Raw genomic sequence first — 24079 nt, 5'->3', positions numbered from 1 at the left:
TACAGATGGATATAGCCATTGGCACAATTTGAATATGATTGATAAATATGAAAACAGTTCAATTCATAGAAACTGTATGTTTTTATATTTAAACTGAAGACATGGTTTTCGCTTAATTCATGAACTGGAAGTACAAATTAATGAAGAAAGTCAGTATTGGAAAGCTGTTTTGCAATGTGTTGTTAATGTCATTATAACGATTGCTGAATGTGGACTATTTTTTTTGAAGACGAAATGATGTGTTTGGATCCCCACAAAATGGAAATTTTGGGGAGTTTACTTGAACTTGTTGCTCAGTTTGATCCATTTCTAGCAGATCACATCTCAAAATACAGTAACACAGGAAAGAGCAACCCATCGTATATGTCTAAAATGACGTGTGAAGAATTAATAAACTTAACAAGTGATAAAGTTTGATCAACTATTTTCAGGGAAATAAGTACAGTTTGATATTTTGGTTCGTAGATTCCACTCCTGATCTTTCTCATACAGAATAGCTAAGTATTGTTTTAAGATATGTATTTCCAACAGATGGAAAACCTGTCAAGTAATTTTATCACATATACTGGCTTAAAAAGTCATCTCAGTGAAGGACTTGCAAACCAAGTACTTCACTAGCTCTGTGAAGTTTGCAAAATTGATTTTTCTAAGTGTAGATGCCAGTCCTATGACAATGCTGCCAACAGGTCAGGGCATTATAAAGGCATGCAACAGAAAGTTTTAGAACCTAATAAATATGCCATTTTCATACCATGTGCTGCACAATCACTTACTCTTGTAGAACATAGCATAGTAGATTGTGGACCAGAAGCAGTTGATTTTTTTTTTTTTTGTACTGTTAGGTTACTCTACACATTTTTTACCACCTCTACTCACCAATGGGCAGTTCTTAAAACACATTTAGGCAATGATTGGGTAGTAAAATGTCTTTCTAATACATGTTCAGAAGCGCATGTTGTAGCAACAAGTGCAATCCTGGGTGCTTAGGTTCTAGATGCTTTAGAAAATATTGCTTAAGGCCAGACACGAAAAGGAGACACCAAAAGAGAAGCTGAAAACATTGCCAACAAAGTGTAAACACTACAGTATGTATTTATGTTGGTTATGTGGAATAATGTATTCTAGCATTTTGACTGGAAGAGTCAAGCTCTCCAAAATTTCAGAAGTAAATTTAAGACACACACAGATCTCTAACACTCATTAACAGAGTATTTACATAATTTAAGAAAATATTTTGAAAATCTGAAAACACAACAAAACGAATGCTGTCAATACTGATTATCAAGCAGTTCAGCATCGAAGAAGCATTAGAAGGAAACAAAAAAATGACGGAAGTGCTCCAGAAGTATTGAGTGCCAGAGATCAATTTCGCATAACCACATACTACACCATCATTGCACACTTGAATCTTGCACGAAAAGAAGGGTGAAGGGCATGAAATTCTTTCAAATACATTTTTCTTCTTAAACAACATGGACATACCTGATGAAGAATGCCTGAAGGCATCCAAGAAATTAGGCAGGCTTATCCTGATGACTTAAATACAAACCTTTACAGAGAAGTGTGACAATTTCATTCTTACACAACAACCAGGTTTACAGATTCAGGAAAGGCAAAATTTACTCATGTAGGCATGTATGATTCCATGATAGAAGATAAAATACAATGCACATTTCCCAATGTTGAAATTCCATTATGCATATTCCTAACTTTAATCATCACAAACCACACAACAGAATGCTCATTTTTGTCCCTAAAGAGACTCAAAAGCCCCAGTGTACAGCAATGATTCAAGAAAGACTCTATTCATTATCCTTATTTGGTACGGAAGTAGATATTGTTCTGCAGGCTAATTGTGACAAAATCATTAAAGAAATTGTGAGAGCAAAAAATAGAAATGTTTTTAATTATAACATGTTAAAGATGAAAGATCTAAAAATAAAATATAGTAATTTGATGTAATATTTGTTTTCTGATCATTAAATTTTCTTTTATGGCATCTTTTCATTTGCTCATTTATAATTATAGCATTTATTATGAAACAAGCATCAAAACTGAAGCATGAGTTGTTTAAAGCAAAATTGGCGAAAGTCAATTTTTCATTGTGGGAGATTAACAGAATTTTACATTGATTGTTGAAAAAACTAAGTTCACTGACTCATTTTCTTTGTTGCAGAATATGTGGAATCTTCTCTTTGTAGAAGTGTGATATATGGTAAAAAATCTTAGTACTCCACTTCCACTAGAAACTTTACAGTCCAGTTCATCTCATTCCATTAAAATGGCATACACTACTTTTGCATTCATTCGCTAACATTATAGTCTCCTTTAAAAAGGAGTTACATCATAGGTAGCTAAGACACACACACATTTACATATATATACATATGTATATATATATGTGTGTGTATATACACACACACATATATATGACACATATATATATACATATGTTATACATATATATAAAACTTCACCACTCACCTGTCAGTTTGTCCTACTGTGGTGGCTTAAGTGTTGCTGTGATACTGGAAGCTATGCCACCAGTATTTCAAACACCAGCAGGGTCACTCATGATAAACAGATTTCAGTGAATCTTTCAGACTAAGACAGACTGGGAAGAGGCACCTGACAATCTACTTCTGGAAAAGTTGGCTGGTGAAAACCTTAAGGGTAGCAGCATTGTCTGATATAGTGCCTGAAGATGAGCCCCTCAGGTTAGAAGGCACTCAAAATACGACTGGGGGAAGAGCTGCCTCCTCAAAGTAGAACCAGAAAAAAAAAAAACCAAAAAACAAAAACCCATTGCAGTCAAGTGGATTTTGACTTATAGTTACCCTATAGGACAGAGTAGAACTGTTCCATAGGGTTTCCAAAGAGCGGCTAGTAGATTTGTACTGCCGACCTTTTGGTTAACAGCCTGAACTCTTAACCACTGTACCACCAGGGACTCTCCTCAAAGCAGAGTCAACTTTTATGATGTGGATGGAATAAAGCTTTTGGGACCTTCATTTGCTGATGTGGCATGGCCCCCAAATGAGAAGAAACAGCTGCAAATATCTATTAATAATCAGAGTGTGGAATGTACGAAGTATGAATCTAGGAAAATCGGAAGTTGTCAAAAATGAGATGGAATGCTTGAAAATATTCTAGGCATTAGTGAGCTGAAATGGATGGTATTGTCCATCTTGAATTGGACAATCATATGGTCTACTATGCTGGGAATGACAAACTGAAGAGGAATGGAATTGCATTCATTGTCAAAAAGAACATTTCAAGATCTATTCTGAAGTACAACACTGTCAGTGATAGGATAGGCCTACAAGCAAGAAGAGTTAATAAGACTATTATTTAAGCACCATCCACTAATTCTAAAGATGAAGACATTGAAGATTTTTTTTACCAACTTCTGTAGTCTGAAACTGATCAAACATGCAACCAAGATGCATTGATAGTTAACTGGTGATTGGAAAGAGAAAGTTGGAAACAAAGAAGAATCAGTAGTGGGAAAATATGGCCTTGGTGAAAGAAACGATGCTGGAGATTGCATGATAGAATTTTGCAAGACCCACAATGTATTAATTCCAAATACCTTTTTCCAACAGCATAAACAGCGACTATATATGTGGACCTCGCCAGATAGAATACACAGGAATCAAATCAACTACATCTGTGGGAATAGATGATGGAGAAGCTCCATTTCATCAGTCAGAACAAGATGAGGGGCCAGCTGTGGAACAGACCATCAGTAGCTCATACGCAATTTCAAGATGAAGCTGAAGAAAATTAAAATAAGTCCACCAGAGCAAAAATATGCCCTTTAGTATATACCACCTGAATTTAGAGATCATCTCAAGAATGGATTTGACGCACTGAACACAAATGACCAAAGATCAGACAAGTTGTGGAATGACATCAAGAACATCATACATGAAGTAAGCAAGAGGTCATTAAAAAGACGGGAAAGAAAGAAAGGACCAAAATGGATATGAGAAGAGACTCTGAAACTTGCTCTTGAACATAGAGTAGCTAAAATGAATGGAAGAAGTAAAAGAGCTGACAAAAGGGTGGCTCGAGAAGGCAAAGTAAAGTATTATAATAATATGTGCAAAGACCAGGAGTTAGAAAATGAAAGGGAAGAACACACTCGGCATTTCTTAAGCTAAAAGAACTGAAGAAAAAAATCAAGCCTTGAGTTGCTATATGTATGAGTCTATGGGAAAAATATTAAACTATGCAAGAATCATCAAAATAAGATGGGAAACAATACACAGAGTTACTGTTCCAGAAAGAATTGAACAAAGTTCAACATTTTTGGAAGGTAGCATATGATCAAGGACCAGTAGCATAAGGAAGAAGTCCAAGCCACGCTGAAGGCACTGGCAAAAACAATGCTCCAGGAAAACAAATCTCTAGGAATTGACGGAATACCAATTGAGAAGTTTCAACAAACGGATGCAAGCTAGAAGTGCTCACTCATCTATGCCAAGAAATTTGAAAGACTGCTACCTGGTCAACCAGGTAGAAGAGATCCAGAAATTCAAGCCAGTTTTAAAAGAAGACATGGAAGGAGGTATATCATTCATTGCTGGTGTCAGATGGATCCTAGCTGAAAGCAGACAATATCAGAAAGATGTTTGCCTGTGTTTTATTGACTACGAATAGGCATTCAACTGTGTGGATCATAACAAATTAAGGGTAACATTTTGAAGAAAAGGAATTCCAGAACACTTAATTGTGCTCATGAGGAACCTGTTAATACACCAAGAGGCAGTGATTCGAATAGAACAAGGGGATATGGTGTGATTTAAAGTCAAGAAATGTGTGTGCCAGGGTTGTATCCTTCTACCATACTTATTCAATCTGTAGTCTGAGCAAATAATCCAAGAAACTGCACAACAGGAAAAAGAGCACGGCATCAGGATTGGAGGAAGACTTATCAAAAACCTGCAATATGAAGATGATGCAATCTTGCTTGCTGAAAGAGAAGAAGACTTGAAGCTCTCACTGATGACTACAGCGTTCAGTATGGATTGCACCTCAACATAAAGGAAACAAAAGTCCTCACAACTGGACCAATACGCAACACCATGATAAATAGAAAAAAGATTGAAGTTGTCAAGAATTTCATTTTACTTATATCCACAATCAACACTCTTGGAAGCAGCAGACAAGAAGTCAAACAACGTATTGCATTGGGAAAATCTGCTGCAGAAGACCTCTTTAAAATGTTGCAAAGCAAAGATGTCACTTTGAGGACTGAGGTGGGCCTAACCCAAGCCATGGTATTTTCAATTGCCTCATATATATGCAAAGGCTGGATGCTGAATAAGGAAGACCAAGAACTGATGCCTTTGAATTATGGTGTTGGCAAAGAATATTGAATATGCCATGGACTACCAGAAGAACAAACAAATCTGTCTTGAAAGAAGTACAGCCAGCATGCTCCTTAGATGCAATGATGGCAAGACTTTGTCTCACTTACTTTGGACATGTTGTCAGGAGGGATCAGTCTCTGGAAAAGGACATCATGCTTGGTAAAGTAGAGGGTCAGCGAAAAAGAGAACAACCCTTAATGAACTGCATTGACACAGCGTCTGCAACCATGGGTTCTAACACAGCAACAATTGTGAGGATGTTGCAGGACCAGGCAGTGTTTCATTCTTGTACTTAGGGTCAGTATGAGTCAGAACCGACTTGAGAGCCCCAAATAACACCAATGTATATATAACTCACATAATCCATTCAAATGCAGGAGTAAACAGAGGTGGGGGGACCAGAGATTATTAGTGTTTATGGTCCTCGACTGCTTTAATCCTGCCCTCATCATGTGACTCCAGCACTGGTTTCAGCTCTTTGGACCAGGTTGGTGTATGTGAAGGAGAATTAACAATGCCAGCAGCCTGTCCCCCACATGTCTGTCGGTTTGTAGTATTGTGGGGGCTTGTGTGTTGCTGTGATGCTGGAAGCTATGCCACCGGTATTCAGATACCAGCAGGGTCACCCATGGAGGACAAGTTTCAGCGAGCTTCCAGACTAAGACAGGCTAGGAAGAAGGACCCAGCAGTCTACTTCTGAAAAGCATTAGCCAGTGAAAACCTTATGAACAGCAGTGGAACATTGTCTGATATAGTGCTGGAAGATGAGCCCCTCAGCTTGGAAGGCACTCAAAAGATGACTGGGGAAGAGCTGCCTCCTCAAAGTAGAGTCAACCTTAATGACGTGGATGGAGTAAAACTTTCAGGACCTTCATCTGCTGATGTGTCATGACTCAAAATGAGAAGAAACAGCTGCAAACATCCATTAATAATTGGAACCTGGAATGTACGAAGTATGAATCTAGGAAAATTGGAAATCATCCAATATGAAATGGAACGCATAAACGTCGATATCCTAGGCATTAGTGAGCTGAAATGGACTGGTATTGGCCATTTTGAATCGGACAATCATATAGTCTACTATGCTGGGAATGACAACTCGAAGAGGGATGGTGTTGCATTCATTGTCAAAAAGAACATTTCAAGATCTATCCTGAAGTACAACTCTGTCAGTGATAGGATAATATCCATACGCCTACAAGGAAGACCAGTTAATACGACTATTATTCAAATTTATGCACCAACCACTAGGGCCAAAGACGAAGAAATAGAAGATTTTTATCAGCTGCTGCAGTCTGAAATTGATCGAACATGCAATCAAGATGCATTGATAATTACTGGCCATTGGAATGCAAAAGTTGGAAACAAAGAAGAAGGATCAGTAGTTGGAAAATATGGCCTTGGCGATAGAAACAAAGCCGGAGATCGAATGATAGAATTTTGCAAGACCATTGATTTCTTCATTGCAAATACCTTCTTTCACCAACATAAATGGTGACTATACACATTTTTTTTTTTTATATACACATGGACCTCGCCAGATGGAAGACACAGAAATCAAATTGACTACATCTGTGGAAAAAGACGATGGAAAAGTTCAATATCATCAGTCAGAACAAGGCCAGGGGCTGACTGTGGAACAGACCCTCAATTGCTCATATGCAAGTTCAAGCTGAAACTGAAGAAAATTAGAGCAAGTCCATGAGAGCCAAAATATGACCTTGAGTATGTCCCACCTGAATTTAGAGGCCATCTGAAGGATAGATTTGATGCATTGAACATTATTGACCGAAGACCAGGCGAGTTGTGCAATGCCATCAAGGACATCATCCATGAAGAAAGCAAGAGGTCATTGAAAACACAGGAAAGAAAGAAAAGACCAAGATGGATGTCAGAGGAGACTCTGAAACTTGCTCTTGAGTGTCAGCCAGCTAAAGCAAAAGGAAGAATTGATGAAGTAAAAGAACTGAACAGAAGATTTCAAAGGGCCTCTCGAGAAGACAAAGTAAAGTATTATAATGACATGTGCAAAGAGCTGGAGGTGGAAAGCCAAAAGGGAAGAACACACTCGGGATTTCTCAAGCTGAAAGAACTGAAGAAAAAATTCAAGGCTCTAGTTGCGATAGTGAAGGATTCCATGGGGAAAATATTAAACGATGCAGGAAGCATTAAAAGAAGATGGAAGGAATACACAGAGTCATTATACCAAAAAGAATTAGTTGATATCCAACCATTTCAAGGGGTGGCATATGATCAGGAACCGATGGTACTGAAGGAAGAAGTCCAGGCTGCTCTGAAGGCATTGGCGAAAAACAAGGCTCCAGGAATTGATGGAATATCAATTGAGATGTTTCAACAAGCGGATGCAGCACTGGAGGTGCTCACTCATTTATGCCAAGAAATATGGAAGACAGCTTCCTGGCCAACTGACTGGAAGAGATTCATATTTATGCCTATTCCCAAGAAAGGTGATCCAACCAAATGTGGAAATTATAGAACAATATCATTAATATCACACGCAAGCAAAATTTTGCTGAAGATCATTCAAAAACGGCTGCAGCAGTATATTGACAGGGAACTGCCAGAAATTCAGTCTGGTTTCAGAAGAGGATGTGGAACCAGGGATATCATTGCTGATGTCATATGGATCCTGGCTGAAAGCAGAGAATACCAGAAGGATGTTTACCTGTGTTTTATTGACTACGCAAAGGCGTTCGGCTGTGTGGATCATAACAAACTATGGATAACATTGCGAAGAATGGGAATTCCAAAACACTTCATTGTGCTCATGAGGAACCTTTACATAGATCAAGAGGCAGTTGTTCAGAAAGAACAAGGGGATACTGATTGGTTTAAAGTCAGGAAAGGTGTGCGTCAGGGTTGTATTCTTTCGCCATACCTATTTAATCTGTATGCTGAACAAATAATCCGAGAAGCTGGACTATATGAAGAAGAACGGGGCATCAGGATTGGAGGAAGACTCATTAACAACCTGCATTATGCAGATGACACAACCTTGCTTGCTGAAAGTGAAGAGGACCTGAAGCACTTACTAACGAAGATCAAAGACCACAGCCTTCCGTATGGATTACACCTCAACATAAAGAAAACAAAAACCCTCACAACTGGACCGATGAGCAACATCATGATAAACAGAGAAAAGAATGAAGTTGTCAAGGATTTCATTTTCCTTGGATCCACAATCAACAGCCATGGAAGCAGCAGTCAAGAAATCAAAAGACGCATCGCATTGGGGAAATCTGCTGCAAAAGACCTCTTCAAAGTGTTGAAGAGCAAAGTTGTCACCCTGAAGACTAAGGTGCGCCTGACCGAAGCCATGGTATTTTCAATCACATCATATGTATGTGAAAGCTGGACAATGAATAAGGAAGACCGAAGAAGAGTTGACACCTTTGAATTGTGGTGTTAGCAAAGAACATTGAATATACCACAGACTGCCAAAAGAATGAACAAATCTGTCTTGGAAGAAGTGTGGCCAGAATGCTCCTGAGAGACAAGGATTGTGAGGCTGCGTCTTACATACTTTGGACATGTTATCAGGAGGGATCAGTCCCTGGAGAAGGACATAATGCTTGGCAGAGTACAGGGTCAGCGGAAAAGAGGAAGACCCTCAATGAGGTGGATTGACACAGTGGCTGCAACAATAAGCTCAAGCATAACAATGATTGTAAGGATGGCGTAGGACTGGGGAGTGTTTCGTTCTGTTGTGCATATAGGGTCGCTATGAGTCGGAACCGACTTGAAGGCACCTAACAACAACAACAACAGCAGCCTGTAAACACCACCAACCAGGGCCAAGGTGGTAGTTTCTTTGAAATTTGAACGTTGTTTCAGGGAGAGTTAGCAGCTGGTAGGGGGAGCATTATGGAAGAGTCACAGGGAGGAGTGGAAGTGCAACTGCCAGGTCACCTAAGTGACCAGGCACCAGAGGAAGGAACAATGGTTTCTGAAGGGCAATCAGAGCCTTTGTTCAAGTGTGGCTGGAGTTACTGCTATATTTCAAAAGCATCTCAAGCTCCATAAGATCATGTGATATTCCCAAGCAGCTTATTCCCACAGGTACCCCTACTAGTTCCTCCCTCTGTTACTTGAGGGTAGAAACCCTAGTGGTGTAGTGGTTAAGAGCCACAGCTGCTACCCAAAAAGCTGGCAGTTCAAATCCACCAGGCACTCCTTGGAAACCCTATGGGGCAGTTCTACTTAGTCCTATAGGGTTGCTATGAGTCGGAATCAACTTGATGGCAATGGGATTTTTTGGGGGCAGGGTTTACTTGAGGGTGGTGCAAACAGTTAATGTGCTCTACTGCTATTTGAAAGGCTGGAGGTTTGAGTCCACCCATAACTCCCTTGTAAGAAAGGCCTGGCAATCTACTTCTGAAAATTCAGTCAGTGAAAACCCTATGGAGCGCAGTTCTATTCTGACACACATGGGGTCACCATGAGTTGGAGTTGACTTGATGGTGACTGGTTGGTTGGTTCATTACTTGAGGGGACCTGAGAGTCTCTTAGTTCTTTACTTCAAGGGTCACCCACCAAACCCACTTCCCCTTGCCAGAGGGTCCAGCCCAAGGTCTCTTCCTCTGGGAACTCTGGCTACTGTTTAATTCCTGCTGCTCTTCAGTGAATGCCAGGAACCTGTTATATTTGTCTGATCCTCTCTTCTCTGATAAGGAATCTTGGAGATGTTAAGTGATTTGTCCAGGGACCCAAGCCCTGAATTTTCTTTCACCAGAGCTTGTCATTTTCCACCAGGCCACACAATTCTCTTTCTTGGGTTCCAAATTCTCCTTTCACTACTCATAGATTTTCGAATTTTCCTGTAATTCGCCTTCCAGCACGCCAAGTATCTGGCATGGCTAAATAATTGTTTCATATGTCTTTTTGTAACAAAACTCTAATTTTCATTCTGTTTTTTTGTTTGATTGGTTTTTTGTTTGCTTGTTTATTTTCTGTCATAACTCACTGCAGAGTGCCATGCATGAAATGGGTGAAATAAAATAAATTTAAAAAGCTTAACGTGTGCTCCCAGCTCAGTACCTGGCATATGGCAAGTGTTCAGAGTAAGAATTCTAGTGTAGACATAGCTTAGGGGCCCTCATCCCCAGCATACCTCCCACCTAATTGGGTGTTCAACAGGATTTCGAACTGATTCATTCCACTTCAAACCCCAGTAAGAATTTGCATTTCCACCCCCAGATATACTCAATCAGAACCCATATTTTAACAAGATCCTCAGGCGATTCTTATGGGGATCTTGTTAAAATGTAGATTCTGATTCAGTATATCTGGGGGTGGAAATGCAAATTCTCAGTAGGAGTTCGAACCAGAATGAACTGGTTGGAAGCCCTGCTTGGAGATGCATGGGCCAACTCTGAGGGCAGCTAAATTGGCTTATTAACATTCTTTCCTTCCTGTTCTGTCCTGAGTCCTTTCTTCTTCAATGACTTTTGGTGGTTAAAATAGATGTCAACAACCTAATTTGATTTTTAGACATTGCTCAGCAACAGTGTTTAATAACTATCACTTTTAGTTTTTCTTTGTCAATTTGCTTGCAAACCAATATTATGGATTTGTTTTTCCAGGAAAGATTTGGGGAGGGAGTTAGCCCCATGCACAGTTGCATTAACATAATTTCCTTTGTTCCTTACATAACAGGGCTCGACTCCACTTTTAATTGAAGCGTGGACCACTTGGTAATTATTTTGGCTCTAATTATGACAGAATTGGCTTATAGCCAGAATGATATAGCTAGTGTTTTGGGGGGTCAGACTGCCCTGGGTTTGAGTTCTGGCTTCTCCATCTAGTTATTTGTGCAAGATACCCAATCTCTCTGAGTCTGTTTTTACTGAATGTAAAATGGGGATGATACTTACCCCTCACTGAACTGGCAAAAGCATTAAACGCAATCATAGTGCCTGGTCTTTTGGAAAGATTAAGTAAACACTAATGTTAGTGCTCTTTCTAGAAACAATTTCTTAAACTTCAAGTACTTAACTAGAAACAGTATGAAATTATTGCCTGGCATACACTGTGAAGTATGATTCACTGGGCCTTTGAAGCACTGGTACAGTAAGCTGGACTTGCATAGGAAAGCCTTCTGGTAACTAACCTGGGATTGGGTGAGTTTTAGCCAGTTTTCATTCTGCTGTAGCAAAAAAAAAAAAAAAAAGGTGAGCCTGGAGAAATGCTATTCCTTTAATTGAAGGAACACGTTCATGTTCTCAGGTCTATTTTAATCTTAAGTGCCGATTATGCATCATTCTCTCCTGTTAACAGACACTTCTGTAAGTGATCTGCACAGAGAGAAATATGATTCTTACATAAATACTGAACCATGAGAAATTATCTTATTACCTAATATGCCAAAAAGCTAATAAGATAAAGGAACAGTACGAGTCATTTTTGGACAATATTAAAACTTGATTTTAGCTCATGGAAATAAAATGTAATTTCCTTTTATTATCCTCTTCTCCAGGTAGAACAAAGGCAGTGAAGGGTGTAAGGACATTACACAGCTCTGTTCTGTGAGCTCTCGTTAAGGCTGTGGAAGGGATCCAGGTGGAATGGCCTCAAATGAAGATTTTAATGACTCTGCCACTTAAAAAAAAAAAAAAAACTTTTGCTGCTAATCCTATCTTGTCAGGTATGATTTTTAAATTCACAGGTGAAAGTAAAAAACTCTGTTTTCTATTCAGTTGTACAAATACTTCCTTCTGTGTATTTGCATGTGTTTGTTAAAGAACAAATGAATAGTCCCTACAGGAAGTAAGGATGAAACAATTTCAAGAATTGGGAGTTCATGGAATCATCTGTGGCAAAAGGCAATTATGTCCCGAATTCTGACAAGGTTAAGATCTCTAGACACAAATATTCGCTAAGTATGAGCCCCAACAAGACTTTCTGAGTTCCAAATGTACTTTAAAAAGTTGTTCTTTGGGGGTTAAATGTCTTATTTATAAATGAACAAATAAGGACTGATCTTGATAAAAGAAATTTAAACTGGACACAAGTCGATAAAAATTTTAACAGCCCTTTCTGGTTGTAGCCATCATTTACTCAATGTTTGATCTTTGGTAATGGATGTGAGTAAAGTTTTCATGCTGGTGGTGATGGTGTGGGATGGTTATAGACACAGATACATATTTTTTGCTTCCTTCCCTTGCTATCATTTTGACAGAAATAACACTAAGTAAATGCTGTCAGCCTTCTATGAGATGCAATTTTTCAACCAAACAAAATATAATATACCCGGGACCTAAAAGAAATTTAATAATCTCTGCATTCCTGTGATGTGTCAGGCCTTTCCCACAAACACCTACAGAAACTATATAATATTTACCTGAAGATTTAAGGCAACAGGCTTGCACTCACAACAAGATGAATTTTTTATTAGATGTTAGGTAGATGCATTGCACTGATGTTGGGTAGTGTTGCCGAGAGAGTGTATGTAGATTGTCCTTCTATGGATATTTTCAAGACCTATTTAAAGATCTACATCTATTCGTAAAACTTTTAGGATAGATCTTTCCGGAGGCTGGAGAATGAACTGGTACAATTCTGCTGATTTCCAGTATTCCAAAATAATGTATCCATTCCTTTAAGGTGCTCTAAAATTACACCTTTAAGGACTGGCAACTATCATAGGTTTGACAAAACATTGTTAGATCCTGTAAACATGTTTGTGAGGCTCTGATATTCTTGGGGTCAACTGTTAGCTTGAATGCCCATTTTCCCTTCAGAAAAGAAACATAGGGTCTTGTCTTCAAGATATAACTAGAATAAGAACCTTTAAGTTCAACTGTTTGAGGTTCGGGCTGACTTAGAGGTTTAATATTAGCTTGGTTAATTAAATCCCATTCTTTGCCCTGAATTTAATTATCCTAACCAATGTGGTAATTCAATATCATAATAAAAAAAGAGCCTAATGAGAAATGGAAGAGAATGTATTTGTTAATCTGGTTCAGTAGGGGCATTTCCTCCTGAAGTGTCAGTTTATGGATGTTGATGGTTTATAGGGTATGTATGAATTTTCAGTGAAAGACAGAAGATCACTAATGAGTGACTGTATCAGGAAATAACTTAAAATTCATCTGTAAAGTTCACGGCACATTTTAACCTGACTTCATGATAGCTTAGGCAAGAGTTGTTTTTTTTTCCCTCCTAAAGCCAAAAACAACCCAAACCCGTTGCTGTCAAGCCAATTCTGACTCATAGCAACCCTACCGGACAGAGTATAACTGCCTCAGAGTTTCCAAAGAGACCCTGGTGGATTCAAATTGCTGGACTTTCGGTTGGTTGGCAGCCATAGCACTTAGCCACCATGTCACCAGGGTTTCCACTTTCCCTCCTAGGTTGAGTTTAAATCATGTTATTTATACACTGTATGACTAAATTCTCGTTTAGGGTTTTTATTCAAGGATAAGGAAGTCAAATACTTGCAACTTCTTCTAGGCCAAAATGAGCACAAAAATAAAAAGGCAACCTTTTTTTGTTTAGCTGTCACTTTCCAATACAAACGGACTGTTCTTTTAGTATTGCTCAAGCTCTGCAGTCTCAATGCTGAGCGGTTGTGTGGTAGAATCAGACTAGGATTCATAACCCAGCTTGAAACTTGATAGCTGTGTGACCTTGGCAAGTTACCTAACCTCCTTGAGCCTCAGTTTTATCATCTGTAAAATGGGGGTAACAAGATCTACTCCTCACAGGCTGCTGGGAGGAAAAAGTGAGAGAATGTAGAGGACACCACACAGCCTGCCTGACACATAGCAGGTGCCTGCAAATGGTGACTTCCTGCCCTCTGAACAAGTCACAACAGATATAATTGCAAATGAATAACAGATACTAACATACCATAACGTCAAAGAGAATGCCAAATGTTCTGGCTTGTTATCAACCAGGGCCGTGCTCTTCAAACTTTAAAGTATCAGCAATTTACCTGGGGTTCTGGTTAAATACAGATTTGCATCCAGCCTGAGAATCTGCATTTCTAACAAGTTTCCAGGTGATGCTAATACTGCGTGGTTGGGAACCACACTTTTCAGTAGCACAGAGCTAGGGCAATGGCTTTTGAATACTGAGTTGGCTTTGTGAGGGCTAAGTTCCACAATGGCATTTTACTCTACTTTTTTTATTTAATGATAAAAATATTGGGGGAAATCTGAAGATGCTAAAGAAAAAAGTGTGAATGAACACATTTAAAAATCTGGGAAGCTCAAATCCATTCTACACACTTTCATTTATTGTCTGGACAGTAAAGTACAAATAATTCAAACACAACAAGATTATGAAAAAAGAAAAAAAAATTCACAATACTTTCCCTCAGAAATCATCTAAACTACCAAGGTTAACATGAAGTCATTCATTATAACTAAAGTATACAACTGCCTGGCCCTAAGATTTTTTTTCCCCCACGAGTTAACACGTTATAGAGAAGATTTTGGCATGCCATTCCCATTAATGCTTAGCAAACGCATCAAAACTTTGCCAGCAAACTGCGTTCATTCACAGCAGGTGACGTAAAAGGTTTCCCTGAATATTGAACAAGTGTTCTCTGAACTGAAATCCAGTGTTTTGTTTTGTTTCTTCAAAACTGAAAAGAGGAAAAAAAAAAAAAACAGAAAAAAAAATGTAAAGGAGGAGTCTATGATGCAGCCTTGGTTTCAGTTATCTGTCTACCACTATGACGACTACTACCAAGTTTGCCTCTTCAGTGTGAAAACAACAGTCCTGTCTACATGCACTTAGGGGGTTCAGCATGGGAAAAAATGCACAAAATAAGCACAAGTTATAAATAACCATAACGTTTTATTACCATTAAGACTAAACTTGTATTGAAAAGATTTTATATAACAAGACAAGAAAAGCAATAGCAAATTTAACTATCAACTAGATTATGCATAGCGAGTAACTGTGTCTATTACCCAGGGAAGAGCATGAACCCTTGTATTTTTTTTTTGTTTGTTTTGTTTTTGTTTTAAATATATAACCGTACAAAGCACAAACATACTAAAATGATCAGTGCACTGGACGTGGGAGAGTGCTCCCTCAGTCATTTTGTTCCCTTAGCTCTGTTTTGTTTTCCCCAATCTGAATTACATTAAAATAAAGACCCAATTGTTTTTATTTTTCTACTGTGCAGTAAGAAAAAATATTCACAACAAACATGACAATATATCAAACAATAGTTCTACACAAGTTACCTTGATACCTCTTGAACGGTCACTTAAATATCATAAGAAAACATTTTAGGACATATACAAACAAAACTAGCCAAGTGTTACAACTTATAATAAATTAACCAAAAGAAAAAATAACTTTATATATATATATATTTATATTGTATATATACACATACACACACAACAGAATGACACAATAATATGCTTCTTCCCGTAGTTTAAGTAAACAAATAAGTAGTCTAGCCAATCTAGCTATATTTGATCTCGGCCATAGGCATCATCACGTCGGCGAGTAAATAAATAAGTGTCTCAAGCAACAAAAACAGTGTTTTCAATGTACCAACACAGCCCAATTCTATCAGCATGGGCTACAAAGTGAATTGGAAAATTCCTTAATGAATTTAAAGCAAATGTATCTTTTGTTTTCCTCTCCTAAACACATTACATTTAACTATGATACTAAGATATGTAAATAATTTCGTAGCACCTACTGCTCAAACTAAGGAAGTTTTAGATCAAAAGGAAAAATTAATCTTTTTAACTTTTTGTTCTGCTGACATCCCATACTGATGACTTAAAGAAAAACTGTCTTTCAACTCATCTCCTTGCTTTTGGGTTTTGACTGTGGGGAACTGTGGTACCCTGGGTAGAACGAACACTCCTTTCCCCTAGTAATTAATAATTGTTTTTTTTTTTTTTTAATTATTACATGCTATGAAAAGATATGAAGATCATCTGTTTATAGCCCATCCTTCAAAAAACAGTCTACGAATCCAGTTTAAAACACACATCTTGATCTCTAAAAAGTTACCAGTGCAGTATGAACGTGACAAAGTTGTCAATTTCCCCTAAATTAGCCAGTCAAAATATTTTTTTTCTCAAATCCAGATTCTCTTGTAAAAATTCTTTATATTTTATAAAAATAGATTTTTCTTGAAACCCATTTTCAGCAAAGAGACCACCTCTTTGGCAACAATGTTAATGTTATTAAATTGTTAATGTCATCAGGTATCCCCCTGGCCCCCATCCCCTAACAGAAGACTGTTTTAGTTCACATGATATAAAAGAAAAAAGGAAAAATAAAAAAATTTGCAAAAGTTTTTTTTTTTTAATTTTTGCAATTTTTATTATTCCTCTTTAATTTGTGTGGGGGTTTTTACCAATCTGATTGGATCAACATTTTGACAAAAAAGAAAAATCTTTTTTTTTCTTTCTTTGAATCCCATTACTTTGTAAAAATTGTTTTTTTTTTTTTTTTTTTGTTTTTTGTTTTTCTTCTTCAAATGAGCGAATGGTCATCTTAAAAAGACCCACCTTCAAGGAAGGTAGTAAAGTTAGCTGGCTGGGTAAAAATCCCTGCACATCGCTATCTATGTATAGTATATTCAACAACGACAGCTATGAAAGAACATTCAATGCATCAAAGGTATTTTTTTTGTTTGTTTGTTTTTCTTTTTTTCTAAGCATTATAAAATCCGTTCCTGGTACACCTCAGGATAATCCAATGTTTTAATACTTAGGCAACACTGGCTTATAAAGTCCATGGTTGAATATAAGCCTTGAAAAGTTTGCTTCTCTCTCTTTTGTGTATGTGTGTGTGTGCACGCATGTGTTTTGTTCGTATATATTTATATATATATTTTAATAAGTAAGGATGGGAAATTCAGGACTTGTGAGCTTTGTTGGTTTTAAAGGAAACTTGCAACACTCTGTCTCCCAGGCGGTACCCGTTGAGGCTGGCGATGGCCATGGCTGCCTCATCATAGTTGGTCATGGTGACGAAGCCGAATCCCTTGCACTTGTTGGTATTGAAGTCACGGATGACCTTGACATTGTTCACTGCGCCGAAGGGACCAAAGAGCTGCCAGAGGACACTTTCATCGGAGTCAGGGGATAGGTTGTAGACGAAGATACACCAGCCTGTTCCTGTGTGACCAGGGATGTTCATTCCCACAAGGCTTGTCATCCCATCAATGGTGATTGGGGAGAACCTGGGGGGACAAGCAGAAGGGGGGACTGGTCCAGACATCAGTCTGACCATGGATAACACACAGATGCACAGACACAGACACGGGGCAGAGGGCTGAGTGAGTGTTTGCAGGAGAGTCTACAGGGTTTAAAAACCAAAACATAAAAACTGATGCCTGTGGCAGTTCTTTTGCTGGAAATAGCTACACTGGTCAAGGCACCTATATGCCAAGAGAAAAAAACCTAGGTCAATTCCTAAAAACCCATGGGGGACTCTCAGAGCTACCAGACCAAGGCTGTAACATAGTTCTGTCACAGTATATGCTCATGGGGTATCCCACCCTGACCCTGTTCCTCCCACAATAGACGGTGAGCTCTCAGGGCAAGGGGCTCTATTTGATTCGTTCTCTTGCTCTATTTATTTATTGAGTGGTGCACATATGGAAGTCTCACAGACACACTGACACATAGAAAACACCCAATAAATATTTATTGATTAAGTGAATAAATTTGTTTGACCTTAATGCTTGGGAAACCGTATTTTATATTTTTAGGCAGATTAGGGGCTGGGCCTAGAAGTGCTCAAGTCTACCATCTTTGCAGTCCCTCAACCTCTGGTTGTCAAAGATCTCTTAGTACTATTGAGGACAGAGATATGTGAGAATGATCAGGCATGTCTTGTTATTAATTGGATCAGTGGCTCATGTTCTCACCTTTATTTGAAAGGGTTCCCCCTCAAAAAATCCCAACAGTAGTAATAAAGGCATATCACTTTTGATGCTATATTATCTAGGATTCATTTCGAAGTATCACAGGAACAAGATTTCAAGTGGTTTGTGCATTTATATATCTTGAATCACAGTACATTAGGAAATCAGAAAACTGTTATTTGCCCTGTTACAAATACTTCTAAGTTTTCATATAATCTTAAAAACAACCCTTCAGATTCTATTCACAGTCTGATAAAATAAATCCATGTGTAATTTGTGATAGATGCATGAGATGAAACAATTAGTTTACCTGCACCTACAGCAGAAAAAAAATTTTGTTCACTTTTTATTTCATTGACTATTAGCTTGCTTTTTCATTGTTGGGTTTTTTTGGGGGGGAGTTTAGGGGAGGTGGTGAGAGATGGAGGGAAGAAAAAACTGGGGAAGAGTACAGGGTGAAGTGTGATCTAGGAATAAGAAAATATTCTTGGGGATCTGAAAGTCTGATTTTAAAGAACAGTGCTGTATCTAACTAGAATTTAGGTAATCAAATGGCAGCTGAAGGTATGCTAAACATAAGAACAACTCAATAAGCATTGTGTTTGCTATTATTCACCAAGTTAATCTTCCCTGTTGCTTAAAAACAAAAACAAAACAAAAAACCACCATGGAACACATTCTTAGAAGGGCAACTTCACTGTCTAACTGCTACTTGAATTATTTCTGAAGACTGTTTTCACAACCTTCTCTCCTCCAACTAGGTGAATTGACCCCGTTCAGTTTCTAGGTAGAAAACAGGTAAGTATTTTATATAAGGCCAAACTCAGGGCCAGCAAAGAGGTTTCAACTAGAGCGTCAACTCCAGTTGGTAATGACTATCTGGAGCACTTTGGAGGAAGGATTCTGGATCCAAATCCGGGTTCAGCAGGAAAAAAAGAATGGTGTTATCAACTAGCAATATGTACTACGGGTGGGGGCTTGGAGGAGGGGGCAGCATGTATGCTGCAGCTGTGTTATAAGCATCACTTTTTTCACAGCACTAAAGTCAGGAAGGGGAGGAGGTCTGAGATCAAGCTAAGAAAGATGTAAAATGCCTGGGAACAGGTAAGCAGTATGCTAGACACATGGAGATAATTCACAGTTATCCTCACTATGCTGGGACTGAGACGCTAGAAGCTGGGAAAAACTGGCAATCTGGTAGTGAAGTTTGCAGTCAAGTGACTTCCTTCACTGTGCACCAGTTTCTAGGGTCAGGGTTACTTACCACGCATGGCCGAGTGGTGAAAGAACTGCCTAGCACGGGGAGTGTGACGCAGACTGTTAAAGAACACATCTCTTTCCCTTGATGGTAGGAAGGGGAATTAAAGTTTGCAGCTCTACTGAGCAAGATGATGAAGATGCTACATCCCTAGCAGTTCAGTGGAGCTTATCAAAAGCACACATGGGAATCTCACGGACACAGTGACATAACACACCCAACTTCCCATGATTCAGCTTTTAGACTGGGTATGGAACACCCTTATGACTGTATTCAAAGAGCCCAAGAGCCTTGATTCTATATGAGCCCAACCCCACAAAAAGGCTTTAAATGAAAGAAATAGCAAGTTTAAAACACACATACATATATAACCAAGGAAGGATTTACAACAACTGTTAAAACCTGTAATAACAAAAGAAACCTCTGGTTGAGGTGCACACAGATACACTTCATTCTCAGGATCCGCCGTGAAATGTGCACTGAGGTGGGGGCAGGAGTCAAAGTCATCCACGCTTTTATTCATGCTTTGCCCAGGGCTGGTAGTCCAAAATCTAATTTTTCTACTGACAATCAGAAGATTGTCAACCATGATTAGCAAAATGTTCTAATTTTGATTTGCGGGAATCTGCCCTCTTAACTGAATCTTGGCACTGCTAATGCAAAACAGTTGCTCTGCAAGTTTGCAAAATCAGCCAGCAAAGAGTCGAGGAGACTTCCCCTTTAGGGGAGCCATTCAGAGGACCCGATTATCACGGGCTTGGTAGCTGTGGCACCTGAACCATAGGAGAGAGAAGCCCACCTGCAAATAAAAGAAAAAGTGAAACACACAAACACACTTTTTGTACCCTAAAAGAAATAAAACCAACTGAGGTCTAAAATTAAAATTAGGAATTTGACATGCTGGTGGAAGAAAAAGGAAGAATTAAAAAAAAAAAAATGTAAAGTTAGTGAATTAAAAAAAAAAAATTCTAGCCCCAGTCTGTGCCAACACGGACATCTGGCAATCTGTGGAGTTTTAATTACCTCTTTACGCCATAGGCCATATTAAGCAAATTGTCCAGCCTGCAAAGAGAAGGAGGGTCTCTGGGTTAATGCCTCACAGATGGCAAGATCGCTCAATGGAACTATTAATAAGAATGCTCCATTTTCAAAGAAGAAAAGCTCCACAACTTTCCCCAACGCCTAAGAGTTTATCCACCAGTAGTTTCCCTCTTACTTGCCTCCAACTGTAAGTAATTCATGTTTAGGTCAATGCTCGTGTTTAAAGAAAATGTCTAATGAATCTTCCCTTCTTTCAAAGTCTGAATTAATCCCACTCCCTTCGCCTCTCAGAATATTTGTGTGGATTTTATTTTATATTGTATGTGAAACTGTTTTAAAAAGGGAGAGGGGCTTCTTAAATCGTTCACCTTTTCGTGTAATTAAACTTGTGAATCAAGGTCTCTGTTGCATATTGACAACGCACAAGCACACCACATGCATCAGGACTGATTTTTTCTCTTAGCCTAGCTACAGTAACTAAACCTTCTTACCACACATGCTTTTTTGTTTGTTTTGGGGGTTAATATTTTTAAAAATTAGCTTAATATTCAGAACCCGAAAACACCTCCTGGCACGCGGCCATTATGGTATAATCTTCCTCACGTTCGGTACCTTAGTTGGGGACAAGCTATTCACACCATGGGGCAGTAGTAACCATAGTTTCCGCCATTAGACGCCTGCTGGAGAGGCTTTTTACATAAATACTGCATGTGCTCTCACACAAAATAAAAATTAGATGACTTGGAGTCTTCATAAATCATTAACCATTTTGAATTCACAAGGAATGGGAGGGCATAAAAAGGCTGATCTTTTCTCCTCTTGTGGCCAGGCGGAAGGGCCCGCTATCTTCCCATGTGATATCTGACAATGAGAAAAACTGTTTTATTAAAGGGAGGTTGGGACACAGGTGGAATAAAATAGCTATTTTAGAATATACTACGGGTAGGCCCAAAATATCCTTATCTCTTGTCCCCAACTGCCTTGCATAATAGAGGCTGTTCAAGGTGGGGCTGCCTTTGTGGACAGCAATCGGCCTTTAGAAATGTTCCAAAAAAAACCCCAAACCAAACCCGCTGCCATCAGGTTGATTCTGACTCATAGTGACCCTAAAGGACAGAGTAGAACTGCCCCATAGGGTTTCCAAGGAGTGCCTGGTGGATTTGAACTGCCAACCTTTTAGTTATCAGCCATAGCTCTGAACCACTATGCTACCAGAGAAATGTCTCTAAGAAATGTTCCAGGAGAAGGGAAATCCCCCACTGCACCAGGAGCTTCCCGGGAGCTGGGTGCCATAAGTATGAAATGATAAAAAGGCCTGGACAAAATCCTCTTCCTTGTCTTCCCAGTGTTTGATGACTTAACAGACAGAAAAAGGGAACATCCAAAGAGAGTTTCTCCCCTCCTCTCAACAGCATTACCTGCTGAGGGAAAAAGAGGACAGCAAAATGACTTCCTCTGGCAAGGATCTGCCTCCTGGTATACCTTCTCTCTACCCTTTGCTTTGACTTTATTAAAAGCCCCCATCCGGCCTTAAGTCTGAGCTGCCGGATATGGTCACTTATCTGTGAGTAGCTCTTGTTGAAACAGAACCTTCTTTTTGGTTAAAAACGGTAGTTTTGTTTCTACTAAGAAATCTAAAATTTAGCCACATGGTCACAACGGTGAGTAGGCAGGGGGCTTGAAGGGCATCTGGCCCAATCAGCTCATTTTACACGAGTGGAAACCAAGGCTCAGAAAGGAATTTTGCACAGTAATTCCTGGTGGTGGAGATGCTTACCCTTGCCCCATCCTTTAGGGCCGAGGGCTTTCCTGGCCTTTGCCTGACCCTGTACCCCTGCAGCAGGGCCCCTTCCCCTGTGGGCATACCTACCTGAACCTCTGAGCCTGGTGGTGAAGTGGGCCGGGGTAGCGCCGGTTGGGGGACTGGTAGAGCTGGGAGAGTAGGGCCTGGCTGGACTTCTGGCTGGGATTGTTGGCAAACTTCACAGTAATCGGTTCTGTAGCACCACTGGGCTTCTGGCCATTCAGCCCTTTGATGGCTTCTTCTGCCTCAATCCTCTTATCAAAGCGGATGAATCCCACCCCTCTGGATACTCCTGGAGAAAGAGGAAGAGGTTCCATAAAGACAGAACAAACCAAACCAGTAAAAATCTCTGGGAAGAGATGGGCTGTGCCCCACGGACATTCTGTGGGGTGTCAGCTCACCTGTAGGGCTAGAGCCAAGCTGGGCTCCTCCGATCACTCTTACCAATCAAAGCACATCTGTCTGTGTTTCTGACTTGCACCCACAGAATCGGGGAATCTCTCCCATCTCTCCCCTTCAGCTGTCTACTACTGCCCTGTTTAGTTCTCATCTCCCTTAAGTTGCTGTAACTGGTCACCCACTGTCCAGTTTCTAGTCTTCCAATGTGTTCTCACACCTAGCCACTAAGTCACTTATTTGAAAAGCAAACTCTGACCATATCGTACCCTTTAACAAAATCTTCTGCATCTTTTTCGTACTTTTTGCATTTTGTACCTTATGTGTGGTAGCTATTCCTCACTACCTCCCTCTCCAAACAGAAAAACAAAACCCACAAAAAAAACCCTTCCATGGCTCTATGCTGCATACAGATAAAGTCCAGAGATCTTGGTACAGCATTCAAAGCCTCTCATGATCTAGCCTGAAATTCCCTGCTGAGCCTCATGCCAGCCACCTTGAACCACCTGCCATTCCTTAAACAGGTTGTGTGCTTCCTTGACTCCAGGCCTGGCATATGCTGTCCTCTCGACCTAGAATGCTCTATCCCTTTTTCCTGCCAGGTAACTCCCAAAGCCATGGTTAAACATTGCTTTCTCAATGGAGCCCTCCCAACAACCCCCACCAGGCATAGCGTGCCTTCACCAGGCATAGCACACCTTCTCCTGAGCTCACACAGTGCTCTGGAAAGGCCCCTAGTAGGTACACGTCACACCGGTGTCCTATGATGGGGCGGACTGTGCTGCATTCATCCCTGCTCTGGGCCCTCTGTGCAGTGACTGGGTCAGAGCAGCTTCAGGGAGGGCTTGTTGCATGAGTCAAAGAATGACATGCTAAACTACAATCGGTGGTGAGTTTTTAAACTGATACCAAATTAGGGGTAGGTGAAAACACTGTGTCATTAAAAATGTAACCCCAGGTGACTTATATTTCTTACTGAGAGGTGGTGGTTGCAATTCTTTGTTATGGACAAAGTATCACAGTACCAGATCCTGGGTTCCTATCCCTGCACTGCTCTTAACTAGCTGGTCCCCCACTTTGGACTTCTGCTTCCTCACTTGTGAAATGAGGCAGTTTGAGGTTCTCTCTAAATCTCTAATGCTATGATTTGGAGCTACAACTATATACACACATTCTTTTCACATACAAAATAATATTACCCGGTTGAGGGAAAGAGACTTTGAAGGTCATACAGTCCCATTCCTGATACCTGAATCCTCTTTACAACCCTGCCAAGTGGCTCAGCTGCTGCTGGAACAATTCCCATAATGGCAAACTTAACTACC

The 24079-nt window shown here is 39.6% G+C and overlaps 1 protein-coding gene across 1 annotated transcript in view; it reads right to left on the bottom strand.

The window, feature by feature from the left end:
* Window positions 1-17158: 17158 nt before the first annotated feature.
* The window catches only part of ELAVL4 (ELAV like RNA binding protein 4), a 96235-nt gene continuing 89314 nt past the window's right edge, over window positions 17159-24079 (bottom strand). The window contains exons 5-7 of the mRNA XM_049875189.1: window positions 22425-22650; window positions 20537-20575; window positions 17159-17568 (exon numbers count right to left, since the gene is read on the bottom strand). Coding sequence (XP_049731146.1) covers window positions 17241-17568; window positions 20537-20575; window positions 22425-22650 — 593 coding nt within the window. The 3' untranslated portion in view covers window positions 17159-17240. The remainder of the gene's footprint in view (window positions 17569-20536; window positions 20576-22424; window positions 22651-24079) is intronic.

This window comes from Elephas maximus, chromosome 3 (genome assembly GCF_024166365.1).
Source record: "Elephas maximus indicus isolate mEleMax1 chromosome 3, mEleMax1 primary haplotype, whole genome shotgun sequence".
Lineage (NCBI taxonomy): Eukaryota > Metazoa > Chordata > Mammalia > Proboscidea > Elephantidae > Elephas > Elephas maximus.
This window is presented reverse-complemented; position numbering and strand designations above follow the sequence as displayed.